A 12,512-nucleotide genomic window follows, 5' to 3' on the forward strand; every position below is an offset into this window, starting at 1 on the left:
ATGTGCACCCGCTTCCCTTGACACAGGTGTGAATGTCCCTCAGCACATGTGCCACCAGCATCTCCGTCTCTGTGACTCGGTCCTCGAGCCCCGTAGATGAATTCTGACTCTGTAAGAAAACCTTTGGGGCTCCCGGGTGGCTCAGTGGTTGAGCGTTTGCCTTCGGCTCAGGTCATGACCCCAGGGTCCTGGGATCGAGTCCCACATCGGGCTCCCTGCAGGGAGCCTGCTTCTCCCTCTGCCTGGGTCTCTGCCTCTCATGAATAAATAAAAACATCTTAAAAAAAAAAAAAAAAGGAAAGGAAAACCCTTGATGCCCCTGTGGTTTCACCGCTCTCCCTCCTACTTACCATCTTGAAGGCACGGCCCATCCTGGGGTCCCAGTGCTGCCTCCCCTCTGACAGCTCCCCTTGCCGGTCACCAATCCCTTCTGCTCCCTTCCCCCTTCCCCTCCTCAGGACCAGTGTGAGGGAGGCGGCCACAGGGAGTGGGGGGCGGATGGATGTGGCTGGCAGTGGGGTGCTGCGGGCTCTGGGGTCTGCAGGCTCCTCGCTGTCGTGCGTCCTGACGGAGAAAGTGGTGCCTGAGTTCAGCACTGTGTTGGCTCAGCACCGTATCTGCGCACGACACTGCGGCCAGAACTTGACTCTGACCCCAGGCCCCCTCTGCAGAGCCGATCCTGAGTGGATCTGTTTGGGGCGTCAGTGGCAGGCACCACAGACGGGCTCACAAATGGCAGACAGGGGTCGCCCCTGGGTTTGGAGGCTGGACGTGGGGATCTGGGTGCTGGAGGATCTGGGCCTGGACAGGATGCCTCCCTGGTCCATGGACACGGTCTTCTCCCCGAGTCCTGACCCAGATGTGGGGTCCTGTGTCCTGCTGCAGGGGCACTGACCCCTCAGGAAGGCCTCCCGCAGATGCCCCCTCCCGACCCCGTCTTGTTGGGGGTCAGGATCCTGTGTGGATCTGGGGTACAGACCTTCCCCTGCACACAGTTTTGCGTGTGGGGAGCAGGGACTGCGTGGCCCCTGGGTGTGCGGGAGGGGGCTGCCCAGGGTCCAATTCCCACCTCCCCCTGCTGGAGCCCCCCCCAGGCCTGGGGCTGTTTCTACAGTGGCAGCTTCCTCCCCAGCCCGCCCCTGTCCGGGTGCCCCTGTCCGGGTACCCCTGACGCTGGGTCTCCGGTTCAGTGAGTCCTGCTCCCAAAATAGCCCAGCACTGTTTGCAGGGGTTGGGTTTGGGTGTGTGGAGGGCTGTGCCCTGAGGCCTACACGGGGGAGGGGGGTGGAGGGGAGAGGGGGGTGGGGGTGGTGGTGGTAGAGGGTGGGGAGGATGGTGGTAGTGAGCGGTAGTGAGCGGGGAAGCATCCAGGAGGATACCTGGGCCCGACTCCGCAGGCCCCTCTGTGAGCCAGTCTTCCCGGGTTCTTGCAAGGGGCATCTTGGCGTGTGGCCCTGCCCCTGGGGAGCCTGGTGGCCACGCAGGTGCCCTGGGTCGGTGATTGGGGGAGGTGGGGAGAGGCATCCACTTTGGATGCTGCCTCTGGGCAGGCAGGCGGTTCGCTGGAGTCTGGTGAGTCTGCGCCCTGAGCCCAAGCCCGGGCTACACGTCTGCATCTAACCTCCCTCCTCCCTGAGCTGGCCCGTGGCTTGCGTGTGGCCTCGTGTTTATTCTTTCACCGGTGAGAAGCAGCACGTGGTCGGGTGGCAGAGCGGCAGGGCCAGGGCGCTGCTTCCTTGCCGAGGCCACGGGCTCAGGTGCGGGTCACTGAGGTCGGCCTCCAGCGCCTGCAGCCCCGACGCCCCATCTCCATCCTCCGCCCAGAGAGCCTCGGAGGCTGCTGCTCAGGGAAGGCCTCGCGGGGTCAGGGCTCCGGGTCGTCCTCACCCACCGTCCTAGTTGAGCTTTTCACCCAGTCTCCCTGCGCGTCCCTGCGCGCTCCCCCTACCTGGCGCTCCCCCCCAGCACTCCCCCCCCCCCCCGCGCTCCCCCCACCCTGCGCGCTCCCCCCACCCTGAGCGCCCCCCCCACCCTGCGCGCTCCCCACACCCTGCGCTCCCCCCTACCCTGCCCGCTCCCCACACCCTGCGCTCCCCACACTCTGCGCTCCCCCCCACCCTGCGCTCCCCCCCCACCCTGCGCACTCCCACCCACCCTGCGCTCCCCCCACCCTGCGCTCCCTCCACCCTGCGCACTCCCCCAACCAGGTGCACTCCCACCCACCCTGCGCTCCCCCCATCCTGCTCACCCCCCCCACCCTGCGCTCCCCCCACCCTATGCGCTCCCCCCACCCTATGCGCTCCCCCCACCCTGCGCACTCCCACCCACCCTGCGCTCCCCCCACCCTGCGCTCCCTCCACCCTGCACACTCCCCCAACCAGGCTTGCTCCCACCCACCCTGCACACTCCCCCCACCCTGTGCTCCCACCCACCGGGTGCTCCCCCCACCCAGCGCACAAGGCTCCAGCATGTGACTCTGCTGCAGGGGCAGGTCGCTGAGCCCAGTGGCCACCGCAGTGCGCTTGGGGGTGGCGGGGGCCGTCCAGGAGCCGGGTACCCTAGAGGGTGGGTGTCAGCTGTGGGGACACGAGCTCAGAGAGGTGATTCCTGATCAGGAACATCCGGACTTCTGTTCTCTGGGCTCTGGAGCGCGGGCTCGGAAACCGCTGACCCTCTTGGCGCCAGAGGAAGTGTGGAAGTGTCAAGTGTCCTGGGCCTGGGCAGAGCCGCGGGGGGTGCGCCCACGCCCTCGGGGCAGGGCTGACACGCCTGTCCCTGCTGCTCCCCGCCCTGCAACCCGGGTCCACTTTGGCAAAGCTGCTGGGCGATAACGTGCGCCCCCCGGAGCGCGCTGCCCCCGCGTGGCCTGCCCTAGAGGAAGCATGTCCCCAGGCCGCCTGGCGTTGGTGTCCTGGGAGACGCGGGGCCTCCCGTGTAGGCGCGCGGGCTCCGGGGCCTCCCCGAGGCACCTGCGCTCCAGCTGACCCACCCGTTCCCGGCGCCTGGGGAGGTGGACGGTGCCCGCCCCGCCTGTCTTCGGGGCATCTGCAGAGCTCAGGGCAGTGGTCCAGGCTTGCAGGGGAGGACCCTGCACCCCAAGGAAATCAGCATCCACGCGGGGCTGGGGCTGCGGAGCGTGGCGCACACCCACAGCCCCTCCTCCTGATGGGCCGCGCTGCTGCCCCTGTGGGCACCGTGCCCCTCGGCCACCTGTGGGCCGTCTAAGGTTGCCAGTTAACTTATATCAGTTTTATTTCACTGATAATAAAATAAAATAATAAATAAAATAAAATAATAAAATAAAATAATGCCGTGGCTACCCCATACGTGTTTGAAATCCAAGAACCGGGACCACGTCCAGCTCGGGCACCCCCACGCTGCATGACACCCCGCCAAGGGCAGGCGCCGTGACAGTGTGTGCACACGCCTGTACACGCATCTGCGTGTGCATGATGAGCATGTCTGTGATGTGTCGTTTCCCCTGCCCTGTGTGTGCTGACGTGCCCCACGTGTCTGTGCTTGAGAATGCCACGGCTTACGTCCTGCGTGATTGACCACTGATGCCACTAGCCCCCAACGACTCTGGGCTCCTAATTGATTTCCTATATAATTATGCCTTTCGGGGCGTGTGTGCGAATTACTTTATAAACCTGTTTTCATAGGTAGAAATTGCTCTTGTGGTGACTTTGCACGACAATGGAGACATTGGCTCTCTGCAGTCATCACTCCACTCCGTGCCCAGCTGCCCAGAGCCGCCGACTGCTGCGGGTGCCTGATTCACGGACACGGCGCGGCAGGCGGTGGCAGGTGTGAGGCGCATCCACGGGGCATCCACGTGGCTCGTCTCTCACAAGCCCCCGGGGGTGGGTCGTCACTCTGTGCAGGCCGACAACTGTACACTTTGCTTTCTTGTGTATTGATCACTTTAGGGGACTCTTTCCTCCCCAGTTGACAGAGGACATGAGCGGAAGGTCGGGTCTGCCCCATGGAACTGAAGCTGACTAAAATCAAAGGCAATCTGCGCGGACTGACCCTGTTCAAAGGTACGCGACCCCCCACGCGCTCCTGCCGTCGGGTGCCCCTGGGTGCAGCCCCGGGGGGCAGTCGGATCGGGGACAGGTGGGGTGCCATCTCCGACACTGTAGGAGGGGAAGCACCCCTATCCGTTCAGATCTTCCAGGGGTTTTTACGACTTTAAAAATACCATCCAGTATAAAAAATACTAGAAGTGCTGTGGTTCTGCAAATTCACTTGTGAAACTCTTATAAATTTTGATAGAATTTTTTGGGGGGGACGGGGGTTCGTGCTCCGTCTGTGAAGTCTGATGATCTCTCTGCGTTTCTCAAACGTGTCTTTTTTTGCTCTTTAAAGAAAACATTGTAGCTAAGCTTTGTGAGAATAAAATATCAGGAAGAATGCAAGTGGTTTTCTTCTATAAGGAAATGGTGTATTTCCAGCGTGGGTATGTCCCGTCCTGTGAGATGGAAACGGGTTCTGGTTGCTGGGACGTGTCACGGCAAATCCATCGACAGTTGTCAGGACCTGCCTATTTCAGAGCGTTGTGCTGGCTTTGGGGCTGGTGGTTCTGGTGCCGGGTCTTCAGTGAGTTCTCTGTGGAGTTGGACCACAACTGTGGATCCGGAGAAGAATCTAGTACGTGTGTGTTTGGGCTTTAGCTCTCGTGTTCACCAGCTCACCGGTTTTCAGGCAACAACTTACTTCATACATGGAGAGATTCCAGAAGCCTTGGTGGCTCTTCATGGGCATCCTGGGTCTTTACCTGCATCTGTGTGCGAAGGAGGATCACAGAAGGGCTGGGGACATGGGGCCGGGGTGGGGTGCGAGGCCGTGGTGGGGGGCACAGGGCTGTGGTGGGGGGCATGGGGCTGGGGTTGGGGGCATGAGGCCAGGGGCTCGAGGCCACGGTGGGCACAAGGCTGGGGAGTTGGGCACAAGGCCAGGGAGGGGGGCACGAGGCTATGGGGCATGAGGCCGGTGTCTGGGACACGAGGCCAGGGTGGTCGGGGGCATGAGGCTGGGGTCGGGGCACAAGGCCAGGGTGGTAGGGGCACGAGGCCGGGGTCGGGGGCACGAGGCCAGGGTGATAGGGGCACGAGGCCGGGGTGGTGGGGGGCACGAGGCCGGGGTGGTGGGGGGCATGAGGCCAGGGTGGTGGGGGGCACGAGGCCGGGGTGGTGGGGGACCGAGGCTGGGGTTGGGGGCACGAGGCCGGGGTGGTGGGGGGGCACGAGGCCAGGGTGGTAGGGGCACGAGGCTGGGGTCAAGGGCACGAGGCCGGGGTGGTGGGGGGCATGAGGCCAGAGTGGTAGGGGCATGAGGCCAGGGTTAGGGGCACGAGGCCAGGGTGGTGGGGGACACGAGGCCAGGGTGGTGGGGGACACGAGGCCAGGGTGGTGGGAGCATGAGGCCAGAGTCGGGGGCATGAGGCCGGGGTGGTGGGGGGCATGAGGCTGGGGTCCAGGGCACGAGGCTGGGGTGGTGGGGGGCTGAGGCCGGGGTCGGGGGCACGAGGCCAGGGTGGTGGGGGGCACGAGGCCAGAGTGGTAGGGGCACGAGGCCAGGGTTAGGGGCACGAGGCCAGGGTGGTGGGGGACACGAGGCCAGGGTGGTGGGGGACATGAGGCCAGGGTGGTGGGAGCATGAGGCCAGAGTCGGGGGCACGAGGCCGGGGTGGTGGGGGGCATGAGGCTGGGGTCCAGGGCACGAGGCTGGGGTGGTGGGGGGCTGAGGCCGGGGTTGGGGGCATGAGGCCAGGGTGGTGGGGGGTACGAGGCCAGGGTGGTGGGGGGCACGAGGCTGGGGTGGTGGGGGGCACAAGGCCGGGGTCGGGGGCATGAGGCCAGGGTGGTGGGGGGCACAAGGCCGGGGTGGTGGGGGGCACGAGGCCGGGGTGGTGGGGGGCTGAGGCTGGGGTCAGGGTCACAAGGCCAGGGTGGTGGGGGGCACGAGGCCGGGGTGGTGGGGGGCACGAGGCCAGGGTGGTGGGGGGCCGAGGCTGGGGTCAGGGTCACGAGGCCAGGGTGGTGGGGGGCACGAGGCCGGGGTGGTGGGGGGCACGAGGTCGGGGTCGGGGGCACGAGGCCAGGGTGGTGGGGGGCACGAGGCCAGGGTGGTGGGGGGCATGAGGCCAGGGTGGTGGGGGGCATGAGGCCAGAGTGGTAGGGGCACGAGGCCAGGGTCAGGGGCACGAGGCCAGGGTGGTGGGGGACACAAGGCCAGGGTGGTGGGAGCATGAGGCCAGAGTCGGGGGCATGAGGCTGGGGTGGTGGGGGGCATGAGGCTGGGGTCCAGGGCACGAGGCTGGGGTGGTGGGGGGCCGAGGCTGGGGTCAGGGTCACGAGGCCAGGGTGGTGGGGGGCACAAGGCCGGGGTCAAGGGCATGAGGCCGGGGTCAAGGGCATGAGGCCGGGGTCAAGGGCACGAGGCCGGGGTGGTGGGGGGCCAAGGCTGGGGTCAGGGTCACGAGGCCAGGGTGGTGGGGGGCACGAGGCCGGGGTCGGGGGCACGAGGCCGGGGTGGTGGGGGGCACGAGGCCGGGGAGGGGGGCACGACTTTAAAAGCACAAAGCCACACACATCCCAGGCTGTTCTCGTGACGAATCCTCTCCAGGAAGGGCGGTGGCCTGACTGTTCCCACCGAGTTGAGGCCGAGTGCGTCTCCATTTCAGTCACATTTGTTTCTGAGACCTGAGTCTCGCAGCCAGGTGAGTGGGCGCGGATGACACTCCAGGTGTTTCACTTCACAAATTATTGTTCCCCCGCGTTTCAGCGAAAATAGACAACAGTGTCAAGGTTCTTGCTGGGAGCGTGCTGAGGTGGTCCCTGGGGGTCTGTCTGTGTCCAGGGAGTCCCGGGCGCCGATCACCCAGGACGGGCCGTCGCCCGCAGCCCGGGGGACATGGTGAGCGTCAGGGCAGATGTCGTAAGAGGCCAGGACCAGCTGCAGGGCAGCCGTGGTCAGCACATGTGTGGCTCCTGTGGGCAGAGCTGAGCTCCTGGGGCCCAGCACCTGGGTCACAGGTGCACGGACAGGGCGCGCTCGCTGGGCGCCTGGGTAGGCAGAGGCGGGGCCCTCTGTTGCGGGCAGGAGGTTAGAAGGTTCCTGGTTAGAAGTTTCCTGAACGGGGATCAGGAAGCTGAAACTCAGCAAAACCAGGGGAGATGGTGCCTGGGCCTGAGATCTGGAGGGGCGGGGCCTGGGCCAGGAGGGGCGGGGCCTGATGGCTGGAGGGGCGGGTCCTGGGTCGGGAGGGGCGGGGCCGGCATTGGAAGGGGCGGGTCCTGGGTCGGGAGGGGCGGATCCTGATGTCTGGATGGGCGGGGCCTGGGTCGGGGGCGGGGCCTGATGTCTGGATGGGCGGGGCCTGGGTCGGGAGGGGAGGGGCCTGATGTCTGGAGGGGCGGGGCCTGGGTCGGGAGGGGCGGGGCCTGATGTCAGAGAGGCCGGCTCAGCCCCGCATCAGCTCCCCACGCAGGTGCCAGGTGCGACTGGATTCTTACTTAGGCTGCGGTTCCTGATGAGGGCAGCACCTGTGACAGGTGCTTGGTGCAGACCACGTGAGGCTGCCGCTCGTCCATTGAAGGAAAGAGCAGATGTGCGGGGCGCGCCACGTGCTGGCGTCCGTGGGGGAGACACCTGTTTCCCCGGTGGCGAGCGAGCCGTGGCTGAGGTCCCCGGGCCGCGTCGGAGTCGCCGGCACCTCAGGGCTGGGACCTTTGTTTTCATCACTGAAAACACACCCGGCTCCGGGGATCTGTTTCCTCTTACTCGAGAAAAACATGCAACTCACCTGTGGCAGTAGGAATAGAAACCCCAAATGCACAAAACATCAACTGGGTTCGGAAACTTTCGGGATATAAACATGCAGTGACCTTGCGACCACGTGTGCCGTTTGCTGTGGACAATCTGCCGTGTGCCGCGCACACACATTTCAATCCTGCATGAAGGCTCCGAGTTTACAATGATTTTTTTTGGCGTATTTTTCTTTTATATTTGATGACCTTCGAGCCAGGATGCAGCTTCAGAATCGATTGTCCGTGTAGAAAACCCCGATTCAGAGGTAACAGCCTGAGTGTGGTTTTCGTGCGCACTGTGGCTGCTCCTTGCCAAGCCGGGCCCTAGCTCTGTGTCTCCGCTGCGGGTGCCTGCCGGCCTCCGCAAAGAAAGGAGGACAGATTTCGTGGTGTCAGTGGCCTCATCTCCTGGGATCAAAGTGTCAGCTATTAAACTGTAAAATGGGATCACGTCCTGTCCTGTTGCTGCCGTATGTTCCGCAGGCTTGTACCCTGCGGAGCCAGGCCATGGTACCACATGGCACCCACCGATGCGGGTCAGCCACGGTGTGTGTGTGGGGGGAGGCTTGGGGCCGAGGGCTCTGTGCTGAAGTGTTGGTGCATAAGGGACACAGGTGTGCCTGGCGGGGGCCCAGGGTAGATGCCCTCGGGGTGGGGTGGGGGGGCATGGTTCCTTAGGCGCAGGGCTCTCCCATGTGTGCCTTTCAGCAGTGGGGCATGGGGTCCTGGCCCTCCTGACATAGGACGGGGCAGACGGCGAGGCCGTGAGCCGTCTCAGGCCACATGCACGGGTTCAGCTCCCTCCTGCCCTGGCTTGGTCAGCTGGTGTTCTCAACTGTCCCTTCAGGAGATGTTTCAGGACTCCCCCACCATGAGGCCTAGGGCCGCCTCTGTGGGAACAGAGCTCCCACGGCTTCTCCTCCTGGGGGCCAGACTGGGTCAGCCACGTGCTTCCAGGGACAGAGCCAACCCAGGCGATGGGGTGCTGTGTACCAGTGCGGGTCTGTGGGGCATCTCCTAGGGCTCAAGCGACGGAGAGCTTGGGAGTTAGGGTGAAGCAGTGAAGGCCACCAGTGGCACCTGTGTCCCTGCAACACGACTGAGCACATAGGCTGGTCCCGCACACACCGCGAGCATAGGTTTTCATTCTGTCTCCTCGGGGCCCCAACCCTGCGATCGCAAGTGGCGGTGAGGGCAGGAGGGGAGGCTGGCCCCATGCCCTGGCAGCTGCGCTCGCCAGAGGACCGAGCCGCAGATCCTCAGCCTGGCAAAGCCTGGCCACCGCAGGTGTCGTGGCGAAGGGGGCAGTGTGGTACCAGAGGAGCAGGCTCCTGGGGAGGGCGTCTCTGTCGCTCCTCCCCACCCGCCCGGGGCTCCGCAGCAGGAATGCAGGCACCGTGGACTCTCGGGGGGTCTGTGCACTCACTACTGGAGTGAACTGCACGTGCTAATGAAACCAACACTGATTCATTTGTCAGCTGCTTACTGGACTGTGTCCTCAGCACCAGGCCCTGTCCTGGCTGCCAAAATGTCGCCATGAAAGGAGCAGGACCTGAGCCCTGCCCGGGTGGAGTCACCTGGTGGCTGAACACTGGTGCTAATACCACTTTTGTCAAAATCAGGTTTCTAGCTCCATTATTTCCTATGCAAATTTCACAATGTGTTAAAGATTGGCTTTTCCATTAAAAAAAAAAAAGACACATTTTCGTGACTTGTAGCTCCTGTGACATTAATTTTCCTCCTGTGGTTTTCATCCCTAAAATGCCTCATTCCTCTGTCAAATTTCAGAAAGTGACATTGTTTTCAGGAAGCTTTAATACTTCTCTTTCTGTTCAGGTGGCACCCTACTTTGTCAGGGCTTCATCCAAGCAGGCCGCTCCCCCGGAGTTGTGGGTCAGGCCCCTGTAGCTGAGCACCTGCCGGGTGCCCTGTCCCCCTGCCCCCGGCCTCTGTGGGCTAAACCACTTCCGGCATCACACTCTTCATCCGCACAGACAGCTGGGCCTGGCGGCGAGGTCGCCCCAGCACCCAGCGTGACGCACCTGCCAGCACGTGGCTCTTGCGCCCACAGTGAGGCCTGGGCCTGGCCTGTCTGATTCAGGAGCTTAGCACCTGGTGTGGCCTCTGACAGCTGGGTTTTGGCGTCTGCGAGAGGGCCCTGTCCGACAGACAAGGGCAGCCTTCCTCTGTGCTCACCCTGGCATCCTCACTGACGGGGAGACCCTCGTGACACATGTCTGCAGGTTGCTGGTATTAGGATTTTCAATGACTTTATCCTTTGTGGTGACGTGAGGTTCGTGTCGCCATCCTAAGATGGTGAAATCTCTCGGCTCTGAAACTGGAGGCGCTCAGTGACGGTCAGGACGGCTCCCAGGTTCCCAGGAATGGACGGTGGTGTTTAAGCGGCTTTTGAGTTTTCAGAGAAAGTAAACACCAGTATTTATGAAAACCTGACACCTGTGTCCAAAACCCCCTAAAAACCAAACCAAAGCAAGCCAAACTGGAGTAGATGCATCGATTTCACAGGAAGGGATCACTGCAAGGGCCTGGTTCCATGAGGTTGATGATGAAGCCCTGGGCCGGGGAGCCACGTGCCGGCTGGACACAGACCCACCCTGCCTGGGCGCTGCGAAGCGGTGGTCACGGCCGGGCTCCTGCACTCATTCTGGTCATGGTGCTGTTCACCGTGGACGGTGTGCACACACGCTGTGGCTGTGCTATCGCAGGCAGTCGCCAGCATGACGAGGCCTGGGGTGGGCCCTGCTGGGCCCCTGGGCATCATGAGCGGTGAAGCTCGGCGTTTGTCCAGGTGGGACCAGAGTTCGAGCGCACACGGCAGCCCAAGGCCTATGCTCCACGAGCAGCGCAGTTTCCGGAGAACGATTCTAAGTGACCCATGCAGGGGGGTGGGGGGTGCCTAAAACTGTACCGAATGCAACTTAGGTTTATTTTATGTGTGTTTATTTATTTTAAGTATGGAAGCAGCCTTGTTGGGGGGCCTGCCTGGGAAAGCTGCAGAATCTTTGGACCCGCGGGCTCCCAGCTTCTGTGGTGTGGTCGTGTCCGTCCACCTGCCAGGCCTGCCGCCGCCGTGCAGGACCCAGGGCACTCGGTCGGCTGTGAAGGATGCAGTCTGGGCCCCAGCGAGCATCCGGCCTGAGCCAGGCACTGGCTGCCGCCTGTAGGGAAGCGCTGGTGGATGGCACATTCCTGGGGGCTACGGGTTGAGTCGGAGTCTGAACACAAGGAGCCCATGGACCATGAGCGAGCACCAGATGCTGCTTGGGAGCTGGGCTTTGCAAGAATGTAGGAGAAGGGACAGCAGGAGGAAGGAGCTATTGCCTGGGGCTGAGGGTCTCCACAGTCCTCGTCCAGGCTGGTGCCTGTCCCCTTGGCCTCCACCGGCGCATGGTCTGCGGGGAGCCCGCCTGGGTCACGGCCGGGGCACGGGGCCACCTTCAGAGGCTGCTGCTTGTTACCGTCTTGTTAGGGTGATGCATAAGTCAATTCCTGTCTCTTCCCTGGGAATGAAAATCCCATTGTTTCCTCCACAGAGTCATCAGATAATCATAGTTGAGATTTAAGCATAAAAATAAGCTCCCGTTTCCCATCAGAGCAGTGTAGCCCCGTCCCGAACCTCCTCCTCCTGCCTCCAGGTCTGGAGTATCCCTTTTGTTAACTATGGAAATGTTTGTGGTGACCCTCATGCCATGGGCCTTAGTGACCAGCGTCCAGGGTGAGCACCGAAAAGGTCATTGCGTCCCTGATGTTAAACGGCGGAAGCAGCAAGACCCGTAGCTTCTCCCAGAAGATCCAGGCGTGCTGTGCATGGGCGGCTCAGTGTCTGCGAGTCTCCAGGGCGCATCTCCCCAGGGACCATGCATGAGCACCAACAGCTGCAAAAATTGCATTACCATGTATCTGTGGGCCGATATAGCCTTTGTTTATTAAAAAGAGAGAGAGAGAGAGAGAAAGAAAGAAAACTATATTCTAAAGCTTAATTTGGGCCCCTGACGGACTTCTGGCAGTAAAACGTGCCCATCTCATGTCAGTCAGGTGCTCATTCTAAGTGGGGACGTGATGTTCTGGTTCTGTGTGCGAGTTGTGCGGCGTGGGGGCTACGGTGACAGTCTGAGACCCAGGGGATGTTTGGAGGAAATCCAGCCCCTGTGTTTCGCTGTGACTTGGTTTCCCCAAGCCCTTGAAGGCTGCGTGTGGCCAAGGATGAGCATGTCTGAGAAGCCGGCTCTGGGCCCACCTAGAGGGAGTGCTGAGTGGTGTGTGCCGGGCACCCAGAAGCTTGCATGGAGGGAGCTGGGTGTACGGTCATTCTGCATGTGATGCCCTGCAGAGCGCACAGAGCCTCACACCGTGGGGCCAGAATTGATGGGCAGGAAGGGCACACGGCCCGGGGGTGTCTGTGGTGCCTCCCTACAGAGCAGGGCACAGAGTGGGGAGCGTGTGACCATCACTGCAGTCCTGGGGGGGGCCCCCACGTCAGGGTGGACGGGGCAGACACACGCCTTCTGCATCCTCCTGAGAGATAGGGGGAGGCCGGGCCAGCCCAGAACCTGACGGGGCCACACACCTGCAGAGCCCGGCAGCGGGCACCCCTGGAGGGATCTTGGACCCACTTACAGGTCCTGTTCACGTGCACAGAGGCCGGGGGGGCCTCTCAGCCCCAGGGGCCCCACCACT

General features: G+C 62.8%; 1 protein-coding gene across 1 annotated transcript in view; it reads left to right on the forward strand.

Moving 5' to 3' along the window:
* Positions 1–3,937: 3,937 nt before the first annotated feature.
* Positions 3,938–12,512, forward strand: part of DLGAP2 (DLG associated protein 2) — a 355,333-nt gene continuing 346,758 nt past the window's right edge. Inside the window, exon 1 of the mRNA XM_041737686.1 lies at positions 3,938–4,043. Within this exon, the coding sequence (XP_041593620.1) occupies positions 3,986–4,043 (58 nt within the window). The 5' untranslated portion in view covers positions 3,938–3,985. The remainder of the gene's footprint in view (positions 4,044–12,512) is intronic.

Source organism: Vulpes lagopus, chromosome 22, assembly GCF_018345385.1.
Source record: "Vulpes lagopus strain Blue_001 chromosome 22, ASM1834538v1, whole genome shotgun sequence".
Classification (NCBI taxonomy): Eukaryota; Metazoa; Chordata; class Mammalia; order Carnivora; family Canidae; genus Vulpes; species Vulpes lagopus.